Here is a 22,095-nt window from a genome sequence, read left to right on the forward strand (position 1 = left end):
TCAGAGTTATCTCGTCGAGTTTTTAATAAATTCATGTTGAGTGTTTTTAAAATATAGGTATAATCATGATTAGTAATGCGTATGTTTAATTTGTATGCACAATATCTCAAAAATTTATTCTGCAATCTCTCCAACGTAGTAGAATGAGCTTGGTATTGTGGAGACCATACAATAGATGCATATTCCACTTTAGATACAACCAAAGAAAATATACCGTTCTTAAAGCCCCTACAGATAGTCTCAGACAGTTGCGAATGATAAAGCCCAAAGATTTTGATGCATTTACTGTTACACCATTTATATGTTGCACAAAACGCAACTGCTCATCAAATGTGACTCCTAAGTCTTTTATTGTTTTAACATAAGACAATTCATTTTCATTAATTGTGTAAGAAGTATCATATTTTTTATTACCTCTATAAAAGCTTATATAACAGCATTTAGCAACATTTAAATGCAAAATATTATTCTCACACCAAATACTCAACCGGTCTAAATCTTCTTGAATTAATGTTACATCAACATTTGAATCTACGGATTTAAATAATTTCAAATCATCTGCAAACATCAGGAAATCGCAATTTCTAAAACACTCTGATATATCGTTCACAAATATATTAAATAACAAAGGTGAACAGTGAGCTCCTTGGGGTACTCCTGATGTCACATGAATTATATTTGAATTAAAACAACCTACTCTCACCTGCTGTGTGCGATCTCTTAAAAAGCTATTGAACCATTGTAAGGATTGATGACTGAATTACTTAGTTATTATTAACTATTTAGTAATTTTTTTTGCCAATTTTATCAAATTGGCAAAATTACTTAATAAAATCACTAGCCAGTTGTGTCTGAGTTTAGCGAACCGCCATATGTTTTGTTTAAAAATATAAGAGGTAGGTGTTTGTACAATCAATTTGGATAAAATCCAATGGAAATCCTTGTTTGTTTTACTGTTGCTTCACATTTGGCAACGGCTGAATTTCTTAATCGGCGTAAGATCATACAATCTACTTTATTGGCTTCTTCATCTCGAGTACTTACTCGAGAATACCACTCGATGAATTGTTGCATTTGTGATGCAGCTTTTCTAGTTTTTTTACATAAATTCCAAGTCTGTGTCAGCTTCTCAATCTGTTTCATCCGCCTCTGCTGCCATTTCATTGATCATCTGTCAGCAATCGATAGCCGTTTGCCTCCTTATCACAAATTAACGATTCGTTTGACTTATCGCAATGCTCAAACAAAATGAATTGATGACTCATTTTTTGCTTATGTAGGCAATACAACTTATGTACGGACCCTGACGGTTAACAGAGGTGACGATTAATGGAGAGACGGATAATCGAGGTTCTACTGTACACATTATAAATGCAAAAACATGAAATACATATGCACAGTACATCTAGATTACGTACAGTTGTAAACAATATTGTTAATTTCGTGGTAAAAAATTCAGTCAAAGTGAAAAAAGGTTTTGTCTGATGAAAATCGGTCCGGATTAGCCGGACTTCCGGGTTATCGGAGGCCAACTTATCGGGGTTCCACTGTAATTCCAAATAGAAATAAAAATCGTTGAAAAATTAGATACAGGTAAATAAAACAGTTCTTTGTAAAATTCAAGCAGGATTGTGATTGGATACCTACCTAAACAAACGAGTAGAAAGCAGGAAGCACTCCTTTAGAGCTTCCGCATAAATAATACAAAATACAGTAGAACACCGATTATCAGTGCTCTTCGGGACCGGAGATGGCACGGATAATTGAAAAGCACAGATAATCTGAACATGTATTTCTTATGTATAATCCATATGTACATATACATGTACATATGTACCTACCATAAAAAGATAACAGAAAAAGTAAATCTTTCATTGTGAGTCTCTTTTTCGTCATATAGAGTTTCCGTCAAGTGATTTACAATGACACTATTTTGATAAAACCTCAAAAATGCAACTTGAGTAATAGAAAATCATAGCACAGATAATCCGCAGCACGGATAATCCGCACCTGGATAATCTGCACCTGGATAATCTGCACCTGGATAATCTGCACCCGGATAATCGGGGTTCTACTGTAATTCCAAAAAGGTAAGATGACGAATGGACATTGAGTCCGAAGCCAATAATGCTCAAACACACACACACACAACTGAATACCTAATAAAATGCTTAGTGAAACTATGGTGGGACATTGGCCCGTAGGAGACCAAGGAAGAGGTGATAAGATAAAGTCAGAACCAATGCTCAGGGATATTAAGGGTGGATAACTGGAGAAGAACAGTCGGAGACAAAGATACTTGAAGGCGAACGCTCAGAGAGGTCAGATACTTGGATTGTAGCGCCATAGGAGACAGATGTAATTAAAAAAATAATAAACATAATAAAAAATACTTACGAAGGCTGTTTGAAGTCCTGGATAACATAAGTAAACTGATTATTCTTCACGACATGATATGGATTATCTTCGTCTTCGCATAGTTTACCTTTCGCGCAAGGAATCCTCCTCAAATAATCCTTTCCTTCTTTACTACATTTGCTATCGTATGCTCTCGTTTTCAGAGTACTAAACATATTCTTACATGCCCGATCTTTGTCATAAATAACTCTGTTTTTATAATAATCTAGAAAATACTGCCTATCGAGTACTGCAAACGTTATAGGAACTGAAAACTTTTGTTTTGAAGTGATGTTTCCGAAAATGTATCCATGACTAGATTCTGCCTGGTGCTGATCAGTCTTTTGGAACCCGAATTTTATTAGAAACTTAAAGAACTCGTCCGATTTAAATGTTCCCTTTAGATGGGTGCACTGTCCATTTTGAATAAATACACAAATTAACAATATCGTTGCTTTAAATATGTTGTTCTTAGACATTTTTGTTTGAAAATACAAAATTGTGACATGATACCTCCAACTTGCCACCACTGACAGTGACAGTGACAGTGACAAACGCCGCGTCAAATATTCTTCTTTTTTATGTCTCCTGTCTGTCGTTTCTAACGTAGAAAATCGACCAAAATAATAATTATTCTTTAATTCTATTTCATTATTTTCTTAATTGGATTTTCAGTTGTTTTTAGTACTATTTAAATTTATCAAAACACAAACAACGGTTTAATATTATCACAGAAAATATTTGCATATTTTCTAATAGGCCAGTAATTGAACGTAAAATACTGCGATACCGTGTAATTTTCAGTGTCACCAGTGACTTACATGAAAATTTGGATTTAAGCTCCTCTTACCTTCTATTTCATTATTGTACTTGTATCTTGTATCCAGGGCTGCTTTCACTTAACCCTTGCAGGACCAACCTTTTATTAGAAACACCGAGGACCAAGGAGGGTCAATAAATGTCCACACATAAATTAATCAAAAACGTGCTTCTTTATTTAAACTAATTTAAAAATAACACTTTTATATATTATTCCTAGACGTTAATGGAAGAGTTAAAAGATACGAATTTAAAATTTACCAGGAGTTTTCGGCTTCAGTGGAATTGCGGCATCATCGTAGGATACAGAAACATTTTTGACTTCTTGCTGTGCTTACCGCATCGCATACATACTTGCATTTTGAACAAACTATGGTTGTTTTTGCCCACTTACCTATTGGACTTTTTTCTTTTAGATTTTGCCAATTTGACACATGAATGATATCGTCCCTTTTACATTTTGGGATGGTCTTGAAGGTATTCAAGGGGATTATTTATAGTCCACTGTCAAGTTTTTATAAAAGTATGAGGAAATGAATTAAATTATTGAAATGCTAATTATGTCATCTAATAGGGCAGTAGTACGCCGACAACTACTAATTATTTGAGATTTTTAGGAACAATATGGTATTTAGAAAATCGGATGTAATGCAATGTTGTGGTTATTGTTTAACCCTCCTTGGTCCTTCTAGGGTTAAGGGGTGAAAGCCCCTTTCTCGGGGTGAAAAATAATACGTTCAAGATAAGTCCGGAAATGGAAAATCGACTTTATTCTTATCAACTTCCGTTATATAGAGTTTTTCACTAAGTCAATCCTTTCCGAATTATTTGCGAATGAAAATGTCCCATTTTTCAACAAAAAAGAAACACGTTTGTGGGCGATTTTTGGAAAATAACTCAAAAAGTAAGTATTTTATCGAAAAAATATTCTTATCAAAAATTCAGCTTAAGAAAAACAAAAAAAATGGTGTATTTATGAAATCTGTAGACCCAGTAGAAGCAGAGAGTTGTTGTTCATGATCATGAAAAGTAGGTTCTTTAGAATATGTAGGTATTCATTCTATAGCACAATCTCCTAAAATATGTTATTGATTTTTTACTATATAGCTCGGTTAGTTTTGGAGCTATGAAATGCTCAAATAACATTTTGTAGGTGAAAGGGCTTGAAAGTCACTAATCACGAGTGTATGCAAACTTTGAACAACCATATCTTAGCCAAATTTTTGTCTTATAGAAAAACAAAACCATCCAGAATATTAAAAAAAAAAGAAAAACCTACATTTTCTTATTCTTCGAAATTTTTCGAATTACTAATACTGTTTAAGTTATTTTGAAAAACAGGATTTTTTTTCAAAATTAAAAACTTTGTTGCCATAAAACTAAATATATTCAAAAATAAGCACTTCGAACTAGTCAAACTTACAGATCATATAAACAATACATCTATAAAGTAAATTGTAAAGCGGTAACGATTAATTTCATTTGGGTTGCTAATTAGGGGGAGATTTTCACGTTTTTTTTTTACTAAAAAAATGAACCAACTTAATTCTGAGCGTAATTCGCTTAGTTTTGATGCTATTTTTTTTATAGAAACTTTTATAAGTTTTGATGAGTTTCCCCCGAAAAGTGCTTCATTTTTAGGTTATTTCACGTTGAAATATTCTATTTGGAATTTGACCAATAAGAACCTATTTTTCATGAGCTAGAACTTTGCTTCTACTGTTATAAGTATAGGTACACCATTTTTTTCGTTTTTTTGTAGGCTAAATTTTTGCTAAGCATATTTTTTCGGTAAAATAGTCACTTTTTGAGTTATTTACGAAAATCCGTCGGAAAACATGTTTTTTTTTTGTTGAAAAATAAATATTTTCACTCGCAAATAACTCGAAAAGTATTGACTTAGTGAAAACAACGTGAAAACTCCGTCGAACAAAGTTGCTCAGAATTCTATATTGTCTATTCTATATTCCAAATTTTCATTAAAAATTTCAACTACTGGGCTATAAAAAAACTGTCACTTTATGTCCATAGAGTTATATATTAGCATAGAGACAGTGTCATTCAGAGCGAAGTGACGACACCATCTTCTTTATTTGGATTAGTGCTGTTTCACTCTTACGCATAGTAAAGCTGCTACAGTTGTTCTCCTCTTCCGTGCCTATATTCACACTGAATGTCATCATAGATTTTCGATACAATGTGTTAGAAAGAGATGCAGCAAACCAGACCATGAGATCTTGTCGTCAGGAAGCGCGGAAGGTAGGCTCCCTCTATGTTAATATATACCTCTATGTTTATGTCCTTGATTGGTTTCTAGCTAACTTCACGATATTTGGTATTTACTCCCATCAAAACAATGACTTTTGACATTAATGTCAAACTTGTTGGTTGGGGAAAAAAGTCAAATAAGAAAATTACTTCCGTATTTGTTATGTGAATTTGTGATTCGTTTACAACATAATTATTTAATTTTTGTTATTGTATGTATCTCTTTTAGCATTGCTCAAAGTTCCAAGTAAGAATATGGTTTAGAACTCCCACCTCCAATTCAAGGATCACTATTATCTCTTGGCATTATCAATGGAGAATTCTAACAATAAAACCAAAAATTGGCTGTCACGCCTACGGCAGCTAAGAATAAGGAGAAGTTCTGTGGATAATGTAGAGAATAATAGTGCTGATGAGCCTGTTGTGTATAGAAGAGGTGTCTCATCCTATAGTAGTGATAATATGGCTCAACATACTAGAAGAAGCAATAGTGTTAGAAGGAGTATTATTAAGATGCACCTTAGGGTTAAGAACGCCTTTAGATACAGAGGAGATAGCAGTAGCACGAACAGACTTACAGTTCCCACACCTATTCATTCTAATTCGTCAAACTCCCCTAGCAGAGTAAGTCTCCGAACTCTTCTTTAATATTGTGTATTGCTGTTAGGTATATTATACTGCTTACATTATAATCATCATCAGGGCTTTTCATTACAGATGAAATGTTTGCCACTTTTACTTAGAGATCTCTGATTTACTTATTACTGTGAATCACTCCGCATTCCACTTGTGTGTTGTCAAAATTTGTTGTATGATTTGGCTTTCGTTACAATTTTATTCCACTCATTTCGATATGTGCATAGTTCCCTCCAGTTTCTCAGTTCCAGAATTTTGATATCTCTCATGACGGGTTTTCCCCCATTTCTCTCTGGGGCTTACGGTTGGTCTTTCAGTTTCTGGTTTCCATCTGGTGATTTTCTTAATTTCCTTCCATCTGTGTCCCAGCCATCTCAGCCTCTGCGCTTTAATAAGTCTAACTATATCTTCTCCCTTCATTATGTCTCTTAGTTCATGGTTCATTTTTCTTCTCATTTCTCCGTTGTCCTTTCTTATCGGGCCCATGATCCGTCTGAGGATTTTCCTTTTGAATATTCTCAATTTTTCTATATCTTTTTCCATGAGATATATTGTCTCAGCTGCGTATGTAACTACTGGTCTGATTGGAACTCTGTTTATGGCAGTGTAAAAGTACATGTTTCAAAATGTTATAAGTAGTTACTTTTCAGGTTACATTGGCAACTACTGTTCAACATAAAGAAAATATATATTCCCTAGAACCAGTTAGAAAGATGGACACAGTTCCTCAATGTGATCACCCTCCTCTTGTAGTACCAGTGCAGGTAAGAATATTTCCTTAACACATTGTCTACAATATATTTATTATGTCTACGAGCCCCTTCCCATATCAGTTGGCCCAATGCAGATTTAAAAGAAAATCCAATTTTATATAGAACAAAAACAATAGTCCTGCATACCTAAACTTTGAAAGTTTTAATTAATCAATAATTTAATTTTAACGAAACAAATGTGGAAGTTTACAACTAAGTGACATCTTTTTTATTTTTAATTAGATTCAAAATTCTTTGAGGCATAGTTTTTATAAAGTTCTGAGTTCTGACAACACTGGTGTAAATGGATCCCATATTTTTTGCAAGTTTTGCTTTAATTCTTTGACGGATCTAGCAAGATGTTTCCTTAATGTTATTTTTATTTAAACATTAAGCTGAAAAGCTTTACTTTTGACCATTTTAATTTATTTTTCTTATGTTGTAATGTTAAGACTGGATTTTCGTTAGTCTGAGATAAAATTAAAATTTTCACAAATAAATCGTATTGATTTTTTAGCTTTATCAATCACTTTGTAAGTAGAAAATCTTAATTTGTGGATCTATCAGTGGCATGTCGATCTAGAAACGTGTGTTTCAACCAGTTTACTCCAAAAACTAGTTAAATCTAGATAAGTTGCACATCGGTTTTTCATTATAATGCGTCTTAATCCCCTTCTATCTGCTTCGCTTATTTTACTTTTTCCTACATTTATAGGTTGTGTGATGACAAAACCTGAGGTTTTGTATCTCCTAACTATATTTCTTACAATATACTGTGACAATTGAAATATATTCGTTATTTTCGAATTGATTTTCGAGAATTAAAAAATCTATTGATGATTGAACAAATGTTCTGATCCATAACTTTACCTTCACTCATTCCCATCGATGACTTTATCCTGACAAACGGCAATTGGCTTTATAATATCACAAAATATATTTGACATTAATGTGAATAAATCATTGTATGTTGATGTAAATCAGATAATTATGAATAAATCAATGTATGTTGATGTAATTGAATCAAAAGCCACGATTTAGCGATTTTTTTTATTATTGTTTGAAATAAATAAAAAAAACCATAAGGGTAATGTTTTCAATAAATATTAGTAAAAAATGCAATAATAATTAATATGATAACTTATAAAAATATGTTGATTATCACTTGTTTATGGTAATCGTCATAAACTGCAAATTCCAAAGGTGGGCCAACTGAAATGGGAAGGGGCTCGTATATAAGTTTTTTTTTAAAGTTTTTTTTTAATTGCATAGATATTAATCCTTCAGCCACTTGCAATCAGATTATAGTGTAATGTGTAGTGTATGTGTTAAGTCTATGTTATGTCTTGTTACTTAGTAAAGTCGACTTCATTTTTTTTTACAAACTGTGTGTTTGAGCATTATTGGCTTTGGAGGCAATGTTCATTCGTCATCTTACCTTTATGATAGAACTATTTTGTATTTTTTATGCAGAAGCTCTAAAGAAGTACTCCTTTCTTTCTTCTATTTTGTTAAGTTGGTATACAGTCATAATCCTGTTCTACTTTTACAAAGATATAAGATATATACTTAGTTGTTTTTTTATATTCTTCCTATTTTTGACTGTTTTCTTTTGTAGTGTTGTTTTATTTTTTTCCTTTCTTTTTTATACTTTTGCAATTGTTTATATTTATTTTTTTATTCATTTATTTTCTTTAAATTGTGGAAGATGAACTGACCCAATTGAAGCCGGCAATGGGATAAGACAGGGGGAGTCCTTGAGTCCTTTATTGTTCAACCTGATCATGGACAAAATAATAAAAAATGTAAGAACTAAAAAAGGATACCAAATGGGAGAAGAACAACTTAAAATAATCTGCTATGCAGACCATGCAATACTAATCTCTCAAAGTGATGATGATTTACAACGTATGCTGCACTAATTTAACATAACCGCCAGAAAATTTAACATGTTAATTTCCCCAGAAAAGACAAAATGCATGGTTATAACAGCAAATCCAATAAGATGTAAATTGGAGCTGGAAGGTCAGATAATATAATAGAACAAGTGATGAAGTTTAAATATCTAGGCATCACAAAGGCTCGAAACAGAAGTGGAAGATCAAGTGAATAGAGCAGCAGGTTGCCTGAATGACACAATATGGAGAAATAAAAATATCGGAAAAGAAATGAAATAATGACATACCTGGCGGAAACAAGACCTGACACAGAGAGGACAAAAAGATTTCTCGAAACAGCGGAGATGAAAACCCTTCGAAAAATCGATGGTAAGACTTTATGGGACAGAGCTAGAAGTACAGATATACGATGGGGATGCAAGGTGGATAACATTAATAACTGGGTAAGAAACAGAAGAATAGAATGGAATGACTACATAAGCCGAATGACAACAAATAGAGTAGTAATAACAGCGAGAGACGGTTCCCCAATAGGAAGACGATCAATGGAAAGACTACGAAAATGATGAAATGTCAACTTACTAGAGGCACATTGAAAAAGCAGACAGAGTCATGTCTATACAAAAAGAAGAAGAAGATTTTCTTTAAATTGGATGTTATCTTTTTAAGTAAATTTAATGAAAAATTTGTCTTGGTAAAAGGTAAATTTATTTAAAAAGCCCATAAACTGGCTACAAATATTAAAACAAAACGTTTTCGCTCTGTAACAAGAGCATCATCAGTGTTACAAGAACATGCTAAGCCACCCAAAAATACTAAGGTTAAAACCTTTTAAAAATAAACTAAGACCCGGTACTTTATGTCTCAATTAAACCTGGGTTGGTTAACCGGGATTTAATCGGGACCTCTTTAAGGGCTCTTGCGTTGTAATAAATGCAATTACAATTATTATTATACTTATTTATAATTATAATAATAATTGTAATTATTACTACTTATTTATAATAGTTTTGTTTTAATATTTGTAGCCCTTTTATGGGCTTTTTAAATAAATATACCTTTTACCAACACAAATTTTTTATTAAATTTACTTGTTATTAATGGTATACGGCCAGCTACAGGAAATTCTTCCTTGGTGATAGTTATCTTCTTTCTTCTAATATAATTTGGGATAATATACTGGGCAACATTTTGACATTTAGGGGTTGATGAGAACATTTAGATGAGAAAGGTGGACCTCAGATAGACTTAGGGCTTTAAACACAGGGAAAAATATAGGTTGTAAACTTTTTTTTGTGTTAATTTGATGGCCTTGACCGAGCCAATTAGCCAGATATTTGTTATTTTTAAAAACAAACAAAAAACTAATAGGTTACATAATATCCGTGTACAAAATTTGATAAATGTTATATTAATATAATCTTCTGATCTTATTTGACAAAACTTCGTTTTTTACAAATAAGAAAAACATCATCTTCATCAAAGAGACTTATACAGAATAATAATTTATATAATGATTTCAAATATAAATAGTAAATTTCTCATTTTGTGGCATCACAGATTAGTTTTTTTAGTTATTATCTAAATCTACCTTTAGTCACTATAAAATATCAAGGTTGATCATCATTTACATTGATAAAGTGAATAAATTCTAAGAAAACTGCATATCATTTTGGATTGCTAAGTATTTGTATCGCGATCTATTTGATTAGTGAAATGATAGCAATAATCTTTTGTTTTTTTTTTAATACATATCGCCAATAATCTATGAATAAATTGGCCATTGTATGAATCATGTATAAAATAAATATTAGAATATCATATGTAATAATTATTTAAGTCTATAACATATCATTCAAGATTTTTTTTGTAAAATAAATCTTTCACATAAAGTTTTTTTATTGTCTTCCATTTTGAACCTAAACCCAATCTGTTTGAAAACTCTCCAGAGACTTACCCTGAGAAATTCGAATGTATTTCATTTTATATATAAACTCTCAAATTTCCAACTTACAACCATCAGGAAGATCTTTTCGAGTATTCTTAAGGTGTGGTTTAAGTTTACATATGTTGTGAGATCTCTACTTCACTATATTTACATTTTTTCTGTTTTTCAAAACTGACTTGAGTTTTGTCTCACTAATACACACAGACATTTATGTACGGATCGAACTGGTTGATAAGGGCTCCATTGGCTTTTTCAGCAGTAAAATAAGCATGCAAGTTAATTATTATTTCATTCGTATAAAATATGTGTCATCATTTTCGCTGTCAATATACAAACTCTTTCCAATCACAAGTACTACCATGACTATGACAAACTTATTAGGATTTGAACCACTTTAAATTCTAAGTAATCTAGTTGTAAGAAATATTTTGCAGAAAAATATAAAATAAAAATTTTTCAAAAATCTAAAACTTTTCAAAACTTCCTAACATGAAACTGTCTTTGGTACATTCCATGTCAAATCACTCAGGTAAAAACTTTTGGATCTCCGATTTTTCTGAAACTTGGTGTATAGCTTCTGCGGGACTTAAAAATAAGTTATTTAAGGTCAAAAATCTTCTTCTTTTTTTCTCAAAATGTTATTTTAAGCGATTTTACAGCGATTTGGTGTTTATTTAAACAAATTTGCATTTTCTATCGTAAAGTATCAATGGAAAAAATGATATTTTAATAGAGGGGACTCAAAAATGTCATTATATGGCATTATAACAAGCTATTTTGATTAAAAACAAGTTTTTGATCAAATTTTAGTGTAGAAAACGTTAAAATACCGTTTTTTACATTTTCCTCCATTCCCAAAATACATCATAATCGATTTGGCTGAAAATTTGCCCACATATAGCCAAAACATAGGACTTTAAGCGGTTAGAAGGATTAGGATTATATTACAATACAAAAAAAGTTACATGCAATAATATCGGACTCAAAAGTATATTAGTCCAGTCGGGATAGCATTTGACCTTGCATGCCGAGCTGCCCAAAATTTTATTTTTCTAATCTTTAAGGGGGTCAATAGTAGCCTAAATTTAAAATCGCGAATGAATTCCTCCGTTACGTTAGCCGCCATTTTGATTTTAAAGGAGAACCGTTTTTGCTTAATATCTCCGCCATTTTAAACTTTTCGACAAAAATGGTAGGAACTGAAATTGTTCCAAATAAATTGTATTTACAATTATTACAATTTCTTTTCAACAATTTTTGTCGTGATATTTTCCGAGTTAATTGTACTTGCAGTAGACACCTATATTTTGGACTATGATATTGCATGTAACTTTTTTAGTATTGTAATATAATTCAAATCCTTTTAACCACTTAAAGTCCTATGTTTTGGCTATCTGTGGGCAAATTTTCAGCCAAATCGACTATGATGTATTTTGGGAATAGAGGAAAATGTAAAAAACGGAATTTTAACGTTCTCTACACTATAAAATTTGATCAAAAACTTGTTTTGAATCAAAATAACTTGTTATAATGCCATATAATGACATTCCTTGAGTCCCTTCTATTAAAATATTATGTTTTTCATTGATACTTTACGATAGAAAATGCAAATTTATTTAAATAAACACCAAATCACTGTAAAATCGCATAAAATAACATTTTGAGAAAAAAGAAGAAGAAGAAGAAAACAATTCGACCTTAAATGTTCTATTTCTACATCTCGCAGATGCTATATACCAATTTTTAGACAAATAGGAGACCCAAAAGTTTTTTTGATCCAAAATTGAGTGATTTGAAATGGAATCACCCCTTTAATGTTGAGCAAAAAAGGTAAAACTACTAGGCAAACAAACATTTTCACGTAAAATATGCAATGCACATGACTCATATCAAAAAGATTTACTGTACATAGATTCTTATTAGTACTGTAAAAAAGATTATAAACGGATTTTTTAATTCAATTTAGAAATTACTTATTTCATATTTTCATTATTAGAGCAATTTACTTTCGTACTTCTTACGCTGTACAGTTGAGTGGACCATTTTTGGTCGAGTCTTTAGTGATACTCCAAAGCAGTCACAACTTCGTGAAATATACTTTACTCACACATGGGACTGATGAGATCTTAAAGTTACCATAGTTTATACAGTTTGATTGATTTTTCACCTTTTCAGGCACTGGTGGAAGAAAACCAAAGCACTACAACAGCTCCTGTGATACCGCCCAGAAGGCGAAATTTCCCGCAACTCTCTGAAGTACAGAACGGAAGGGTTCCGAAGAACGAAATTGCCCACCTCTCAAACTACTACTGGTATTGGGGACCAATATCGCGATCGCAAGCAGAGGATAGACTGAAAGACTCCCCAGACGGTGCTTTTCTCGTTAGAGATTCTACTTCTGATAGGTAAAAGTTTACTTAGGATTGATCTATAGTGTAGATTGTAGATATCACTGCTGTGTTGTTTGAAGGCACATACAGGGTGGGGCTCTCTCTTCAATCCTGACCCCCCAGAGGGAGTGTAGTGATCGACGTGATGTCGTGTATTGTCCGTCTCCAAAGATCTCTGTCTCTGGTCATTTCTTTTAACTCATGCATAGGTCTTTTGCATATTCCTGTAATCTGATCGATCCATCTTGTTGGGGATCTTCCTCGTGATCTTCGGCCTTCCACCTTTCCTTGTATAATGGGTCTTTCCATGTTTTCTGTGTTTGCTCTCATAACATGTCCAAAATATTTTAATTGTTGGAGATGGACTTTACTGGAGAGTCGTTGGCTAACTTTTAGCTCTCTTAAAATTGAATTATTTGTTCTGTGGTCGGTCCAAGGAATTCGTAGCATTCTTCTCCAAGAGAACATTTCAGTGGCGTCTATCTTTCTTCTTTCCGAATTTCTCAGGGTCCAAGATTCACATCCGTAGGTCAGTATTGGGAATATTAAGCACTTGATCAACCTCATCTTTAACGCTCTTGAAATTTGACAGTCCTTCCATATTGTGGTCATTTTTGCTGTGGCGACTTTTGCTAGATCACATCTACGTTTTATTTCTTCCTGTAGTGACCCTGTGTTTGTGATTAATGATCCCAGATATAAGTATGAGCTCACAACCTCAAACCGATCAATTGTGGTTATGTGTGGATGGTTGTTATGTAGTCTATCCACTATCATGATCTTTGTCTTTGATATGTTTAATTTCAGACCAAATATTTGACTTTCGTTTTCAACCAGTCGTATAAGATCAATCAGCTCTGCTTGACTATTTGCAATAGTGTCATCTGCGAAACGTAGGTTATTTTATGATCATTTATTGAGATGCCTTTTTCCCATCCTTCAAGTGCTCTTCTCATAATAGGCTCCCCATATACCGAAAAGATTGGTCATAAATTATACCACAGATTCTGGGGTCAAAAATAGGTTGATTGAACCTCACTTACCTATATACAATAGTGCACACAAAAAAAGTTACAGCCCTTTGAAGTTACAGAATGAAAATCGATTTTTTTTCATATATCGAAAACTCTCAGAGATTTTTTATCGAAAATTGACATGTGGCATTTTTACGACAGCAATATCTTAAAAAAAAATTAAGTAAAATTTGTGCACCCCATACAAATTTTATGGGGGTTTTGTTTCCTTAAACCCCCCCAAACTTTTGTGTACGTTCCAATTAAATTATTATTGTGGCACTATTAGTTAAACACATTATTTTTAAAACTTTTTTGCCTCTTAGTACTTTTTCGATAAGCCAGTGTTTATCGAGATATTTTGAATATTTGTCGAATCCACCACATATTTGTATATGGTTAAGTACGGTTATAGAGACCTGTTAATAATCTGAAAATTTATTTATAATTTACATTTTTAGGTATATTTTGAAAAAGAAGCTAAATCTCGATAAAAGGTGACTTATGAACAAAAGACTAAGAGATAAAAGTTTTAAAAACACTGTGTTTAACTAATGGTACCACAATAATAGTTTAATAGGAACGTACACAAACATTAGGGGGGTTTAAAGGAACAAAACCCCCATAAAATTTTTACGCAAATATATCGAAAAAGAAGCCGCATCTCAATAAAAACTGGCTTATCGAAAAAATACTAAGAGGCAAAAAAGTTTTAAAAACGTTGTGTTTAACTAATGGTACCACAATAATGAATTAATTGGAACGTACACAAAAGTTTGGGGGGGTTTAAGGGAACAAAATCCCCATAAATTTTTTATGGGGTGGACAAATTTCACTATAATTTTGTTTTAAGATGTTCCTGACATAAGAATTATACATGTCCATTTTCAATAAAAAATCTCTAATAGTTTTCGATATATTGAAAAAAATCGATTTTCATTTTGTAACTTCAAAGGGCTGTAACTTTTTTTGTGAGCACATTTGTACTAAGGTAAGTTAGGTTCAATCGAACTATTTTTGACCCCAGAATGTGTGGTATAATTTATGACCATTCTTTTCGGGACACCCTGTATATTGAATAATTGTGAAGATAGTATACATCCCTGCCTGACACCCCGTTCTGGACGAAATTAGTTTGAAAGTGTGTCAAGCACTTTAACTGATCCAGTAGTGTGTTCGTATAATTCAGTTATAAGAAAAATAAGGTGTTGTGGTACGCCTACTTCTTTTAGTATTCGCCATAAGTGTCTCCACTTTACCCTGTCGAACGCCTTACGATAATCTATAAAGCATACATATGTAGAGTGGAATATTGAATCCCTAGATTTTTCGATTATCTGTCATATATTCAACAGGTGTTCTCGAGTACCTCTACCTTTGGTAAATCCAGTTTGTTCTTGTGGAATTTCTCTTTGAAGGAAGTTTTTAGTCTCTCATTCATCATTCATTATATGTAGCATTATTTTACTGGCATATGATATAAGAGAAATAGTTCTGTAATTGTCGCATTTATAGAAGTTGCCTTTTTTATCATAAATATGCGCAAATATTCCGTTTGGACCTGTCCTTATTTATTATGAGTTAATTAATGTCCAAAAAAGCAAAGTTGTGGAAAAGAACAAAAAACATCTCGATGTTGCCGGGTTTCTCTTGATACAGAAAACATTTCTCCACTCTTTAGGTTTATTTCGAATGTTAAATCGGGTCGGGTTTTTTATGAAACATGTGATCTAAGGGTAGTAAAAATGCGAAAAAACGAAAATCGATTTTTTTTTTGGACATGTCGGGTTTCTGAAACGACCGATTCAATTTCGGTTTTCACAATTTTCCTGCCATCTCTCTTTTGCATTTTATTTTTTTTTTTTTTTTCGAATTGAATGAGAATGAATATTGTTAAACATATATTATTTCTTATTTAGGTATCTCTTCACGATGAGTTTTCGCAACATCGGAAGAATCCAACACTCCAGAATCGAACACAGCAAAACCGGCTACAGCCTCTTCGATCAAATAGGCTACAACAGCATAGTCGAACTAGTGGAAGACGCCGTTTCGAAGTCCAAACACAGCGTTTACTGCTACACCAAAACCAGGGGCGATATCGTTCCCAACTTCCCCGTAAGACTAACCCTTCCCGTGTCTAGGTACGACAAAGTACCGACTTTGAAGTACCTCTCTCGCTTCGTTATTAGGCAGTACGTTATCATCAACGATATGGACAAACTGCCGTTACCAGTGCCGTTAGTGAAATATTTACAAGAAGAAGGACCCTATTTTTAATTACGCAGTCGGTTTTAGAAGCAACGTACTTATTATAATTATGTTTGTTCTTATGTTTTCAAATTTTATAGAATTTTCTTTATTTTGAATTAGAAATTGAGACTATTTTGTCTGCAATCAAAGCGAAGATGCAAAATAGTCGACGTTGTTTTACACTCGGTACATAAAATACTCTTCACTATTTCCTACCTTATTAGTCCATTCTTTCACGGTTTTTGCTCTAAATTTTAAAGAACCGCTTGGATTGACATGAAATTTGGCATACGTATAGCTTACTTGTCAAAGAAAAAAAGAGATATTGTGCCGATGTGTGCTTTTGCCCTGGGGGTGAAAAAATATATGTCCAAAATAAGTCCGGAAATGGGTAAACTTACTAATTTTAAGTAACTTTTGTTCTATAGAGCTTTTTCGCCAAGTCAACATTTTTCGAGTTATTTGCTAGTGAATATGTTCATTTTTCAACAAAATAACCACATCTTTAGACGGTTTTTCGCAAATAACTCAAAAAGTAAGTATTTTGTCGAAAAAACGTTCCTAGCAAAAATATAGCCCATAAGAAAGTAAAAAAAATGGTGTACGCGTTAGGTCTCTGGATCTCGTAGAACCAGAGTTATAGAAAATGAAAAATATATTCATATTCACCAAATTTCAAATAGAATATTTCGACGTGAAATATCCAAAAAATTAATCACTTTTTGGGGAAAACCCATTATAACTTTTTTAAAGTGTTTAAAAAAAGCTTTATTTCTGTTTTTACAAAAAGTTTCTAGCATTAAATTTAAGCAAGTTACGTTCAAAATAAAGATGGTCCCTTTTGTTTTTGCAAAAAAAAAATCGGGAGGACCACCCCCTAATTAGCAACTTAAATGAAATTAATCGTTACCGCTCCACAAATTATTTTACTTATTTTGTGTTTATATGATCTGTAAGTTCCATCGATTCAAAGTGTTTATTTTTAAAAAAATTTGGTTTCAAAGTAAAATTTTTAAAAATTAAAATTTTGAAAAATATGCTTTTTTTCAAAATAACTTGAAAATTGTTAGATATACCAAAAATCTTGAAAAACAGAAAAAGTCGGATTTGCTTTTCTGAATATCATGTATTTTTTTTATTTTTCTGTTAGACAAAAATTGATTAAGATTTGGTGTTTCTAAATTTGCATACATTCGTGATCATTGACTCGTTCAACCCCTTTTAACTACAGCCCTTTCAATAATAAGGACTTTAAACCGATGAAACTTACCTACAGATCATATAAACAATATATACACGAGTCAAGAAACTTGTGAAGTCGTAACGATTAAGTTCATTTAAGATACTAATTAGGGGGTGATTTTCTCGATTTTTTTACCAAAACCAAAAGGGACTAACTTTATTCTGAGCGTAACTTATTTAATTTTGATGCTAAAAATTTTTATAAAACAAAAATGAAGCTTTTTTTAAACACTTTAAATAAGTTGAAATGAGTTTTCCCCGAAATGTGCTTCATTGTTGGTTATTTCACGTTAAAGTATTGCATTTGGAATTTGACGAATATGAACATATTTTTCATTAGCTATAACTCTGCTTCTACTAGGTGTAGAGACGTGATATATATACCATTTTTTTTTAAATTTTTACAGGCTATATTTTTGCACAGAATGTTTTTTCGACAAAATACTTACTATTTGAGTTATTTTCGAAAAACCGTCTAAAAGCGTGGTTATTTTGTTGAAAAAATGAACATATTCACTGCCAAATAACTCGAAAAGTATTGACTTAGTGAAAAAACTCTATAGAACAAAAGTTACTTAAAATTAGCCAGTTTATCCATTTCCTGACTTTCTTTGGACGAATATTTTTTCACCCCCCAAGAGGGGGTGAAAACCACCCCCTAGGGCAAAAGCACATATCGGCACAATATCACTTTTTTTGTTTGACTTGTTATCTATGTGTATGCCAAATTTCATGTCAATCCAAGCGGTTCTTTAAAGTTTAGAGGTTTTGCAATATTTTACCGTTAAAGAACGGACTATATTTTTTAAATGTATACATACATATTCTTAGATATGTATTGTTATGCTCTATATTTTATCTCAGTTATGAGATTGATCAGCATCTTATCAATTCAATTAATTAATTAATTATTTTAATTGTTACTCATGGAAACAAAACCAAAATTTGATAAATCTTTCCAATAAAAAAAAATTCTCAGGGCTAATTGATTTTAATATATCACATTTAGTTTGTGGCTTCTAGTATTTCTCGTTGCTTACTTTATCCAGGACAAAACAAGGAAAATAAATATGCTCATAATCATATAAATTTTATAAATATTATTTATTTATATACTATACCATAAATATAAGATTCAAAATGTATGCTAAAACTTTGTTCTCTCATAAAAATATTTTATCTACTAAAATAATTTGTAATTCTACTATCTCATTTTCTTTCAACAAAATTTTATTTAAATGTTTCGGTGGACTGTTCTTATATGGTATGTAATGTCAAACAACTTTCTCTTTTCACAAATAATCTGACTAACCTTATCTATCTTCTTAAGTTCTTCTCATGGATTGTGTTGTCCTCGTTTCTCCCACACGTGCTCCTCGGATGCTGTAACTGTTCTCCTTGTCCAAACTGTTTCCCAAACAAAACAGCACTCGCTTGAAATCTCTCCTCAATTTAGTATCTGACTCGATACAAACAATATCAAGCTTTATAATTCCTCTCAGCTCGATCTCTTGTGCAAAATTGATACAAACTGGCTACTCGTTCCAGACAGAAGACTGGAATCTATTCGGACACGAGGAGCTTTTGTTTCTCGACTCGATCACGATTTCGTCTCAACAGAAATCTGCTTACACGGCCACCAAATCAACCTAATTACACTTTTCCTCTTTACCACGAAACACTGCTTACGACTAATTATATTATTTACAAATTTTGGCTATATACAGGGCGATGAAAATTTATGATCTTGTGGTCTTGGATATAAAATGAATTTTCTAAATTTTCCCCATAAAAATTATATAACAGTATAAATACGTAAAAAAACGGAAAAGAAGTAAGGTGATAATGACAAAATAATCTAAAATGAAAACAAAAGATAACCTCAAAAATTGTTGTCTTCATTGTCAATATTATTCATTTTGACTTTGCGCTCTTTGCTACCGTTTTCCCAGTGTTACCGCGTCTTGAAGTGTATCAACAAATGAATGGTGGGCTACAACAACGCTGTAAGAGACAGATTGGGTCAAAGTGAGGTTTTAATGCAATATTATTGTATATCCAATGACCAATGCGAGCATCTTTCAATCAGGCTAAAAACATTTTACCTTCCCCGAGTTTTTCGTACCGCAATATTGGTATCCGTATTGTCATAAATGACTTGTCAATAAGTTTTTTCCATCTCTTGCATAATCTTAATTCTGTCGCTTACAACATTGTTGTAGCCCACCATTCAAATATCCAAATAATTGTTCATATTGTTGGATGTGATGGATTTAACCATAGATAATAGATTAACCAAGGTACGAAAAATAGCGTAAGGCGGAGCAGTTCATCGATGATCTATCTATCTCTCTCTACCGGCGCTTAGCTTTCTCTCTCTAGCATATGATGGTCGCTGCCGCTGTAACTCTGTGTCTGTGTCGTTTCATTACTCCCACCTTTTGGTAGATACGCTCACACTCGTACGACAGACTAAGATAGCTAGACCACTGTACTTGATATTGGCGTTACACCCGTTGCATTGAGCGGCATATACCGAGCCTGGTCTATGGTTAATATGTCTATGAGTTTAACACCGATCAAAAAACGTTGGGCGCCACTTTTGTAACAAGAGATCGACAAAATAATATAAAAGGAGATTAATTGTCCACATTTATTTACATGAACTTTATACAAAAGGCAAGAAAGACGACACTTATCTGTGCTTTACACAGTTTAAAATGAAAAAATCAACATAAATCATCAACATCATTAATGCTTTTGATTTATGATGAAATATTTGCCAGATCTTTGATTCACTTATTTTGGTGAATCACTCCTCATGCTTCTTGTATATTGTATAGGATTACCATTTCCCTCTAGGCCTTTAAGTTTCTGACTTCCATCTGGTGACCTTCCTAATCAGTAATCAGTAGGTCGTTTTACTTTCTCTATATGTCCTAGATCTTAGTTTCTGTGCTCTAATAAATCTAACTATATCTTCTCTTTTCATAGTCTCTTATTTCCTAGTTAATTCTTCTTCTAATTTCTCCGTTTTTTATTCTTATCGGGCCCATAATTCTTCGGAAAATTTTCCTTTCAAATATTCATAGTTTTTCTTCATTTTTATCTGTGAGACACATTGTCGCAGCTGCGTTTGTAACTAATTTTTGTAGTTCTGAATAAGTTCTTGTCATTCATTACCCTATGGTATCTCCAGTATGCTTAGTTGCCGGCTTGGATTCGCTCCGTTACTTCGTCTTCTTATTTTTGCCATTCACAATTACTTCCAAGTATTTAAATTGTTGAACTCTTTCAAAGTGTAGTTTTCTATCTTGATCAACTTTAGCAGAATTTATTTTTTTAAGAACGACGGTCGAAATAAATTGTAGATAGTAAAATTTTAAATTTAAATTGTGAAAATTTAAAAAGTTCTATTAATTTTCTAAAATATTGACATAACTCAAAATTATACTATAACTCATTTTAACTCAACCTCTACTTCTTTACAAGACTGATACAACTCAAAATAATCCATTATTGTTCACACAAAGTATTGTATTATCTTATTGTGTTTTTGAGGAAGGATGGCATGTCTCAAAATAGTACATTGTTTTTAAAAAAAAAATATGAAAATATTTACTTGTTTTTTTTTAATATTGATCTAACTCACAGAGATGCAAGAGATGCAGTGTTCCACAAAAGAAGTACGTTCACTTAGCATGATACCTGGAAAGCAACTGAAATATGACAATATTGTGCAAAATGTCGAACAAACTTTTCGAATAACAATAACGACACTTCTTCCATCTGACGGCCGTAAACATAAACTAACTCTGACGTTATCACACAAAAAAATATAGAACATTTGAAACGTGTTTACTGACTCACAATTCATTTTTAACTTTTTTGAGATATAACAGTCTTCTTCCAAGGTAGCGAAGTTAATTTTATGTACCGATTTAAGTGATTTTGTTTATTTTATTTTATATTTAACTGTACATATTTATTTGATATATCTCTTCGTTTATATATATTCATATTAAGGTGCCTTAAGTCGTGATAGTATAAATATATTATATCGGAAAAATAAGAGGCGCTCTCAGAAAAGATGAAAATAAAGTAAAAATTGTTTAGCGTTTTATTGTTTTTTTTTTCTAAAATCTTTACAGTCAGGCAGATTTAAAAAAAACTCTTGAGGTCTGCGTCTGTGGCACCCACGACATATTCGTGGGGTGATGGGCTATCGTATATTTCCTTTACTATCGTGATTAACATCAATAGGCTATTGATTATATTCAAAATAAGATAGCTAAAAGGAACTACAACGTTAACGGGGTTTTATTATTTTATATGGTCAATGGACATCTATATATGAAAAAACCGCGGAGTGCTACCATTTAAAGGGGTGCGTTTTTGAGAAATGGGTGAATTAGTCCTTGGGCACAGGTTACATTAGGGTGAGTTCTATGCACTTTTGGTACAAACACGTCTACATAA

At 32.3% G+C, this 22,095-nt stretch overlaps 2 protein-coding genes across 3 annotated transcripts in view; one reads left to right on the plus strand and one right to left on the minus strand.

Annotated features, from left to right (window-relative positions):
- Positions 1 to 2,938, minus strand: part of LOC114329795 (transmembrane protein 145) — a 46,210-nt gene extending 43,272 nt beyond the window's left edge. Inside the window, exon 1 of the mRNA XM_028279013.2 lies at positions 2,398 to 2,938. Within this exon, the coding sequence (XP_028134814.1) occupies positions 2,398 to 2,876 (479 nt within the window). The 5' untranslated portion in view covers positions 2,877 to 2,938. The remainder of the gene's footprint in view (positions 1 to 2,397) is intronic.
- A 2,396-nt stretch (positions 2,939 to 5,334) lies between these two features.
- On the plus strand, positions 5,335 to 21,736 carry LOC114329794 (cytokine-inducible SH2-containing protein). 2 transcript variants are annotated; one of them, XM_050662475.1, is made up of 5 exons: positions 5,335 to 5,475; positions 5,714 to 6,108; positions 6,771 to 6,884; positions 12,894 to 13,123; positions 16,041 to 21,736. In XM_050662475.1, exons 2-5 carry the CDS (start codon positions 5,797 to 5,799, stop codon positions 16,399 to 16,401), a joined length of 1,017 nt encoding a protein of 338 aa, XP_050518432.1. In that variant the 5' UTR covers positions 5,335 to 5,475; positions 5,714 to 5,796; the 3' UTR covers positions 16,402 to 21,736. The 2 variants fall into 2 exon arrangements, with proteins under 2 accessions (XP_050518432.1, XP_028134812.1); XM_028279011.2 differs by lacking the exon at positions 5,335 to 5,475 and having other exon boundaries at positions 5,576 to 6,108.
- Positions 21,737 to 22,095: the final 359 nt, after the last annotated feature.

Source organism: Diabrotica virgifera, chromosome 9, assembly GCF_917563875.1.
Source record: "Diabrotica virgifera virgifera chromosome 9, PGI_DIABVI_V3a".
Lineage (NCBI taxonomy): Eukaryota > Metazoa > Arthropoda > Insecta > Coleoptera > Chrysomelidae > Diabrotica > Diabrotica virgifera.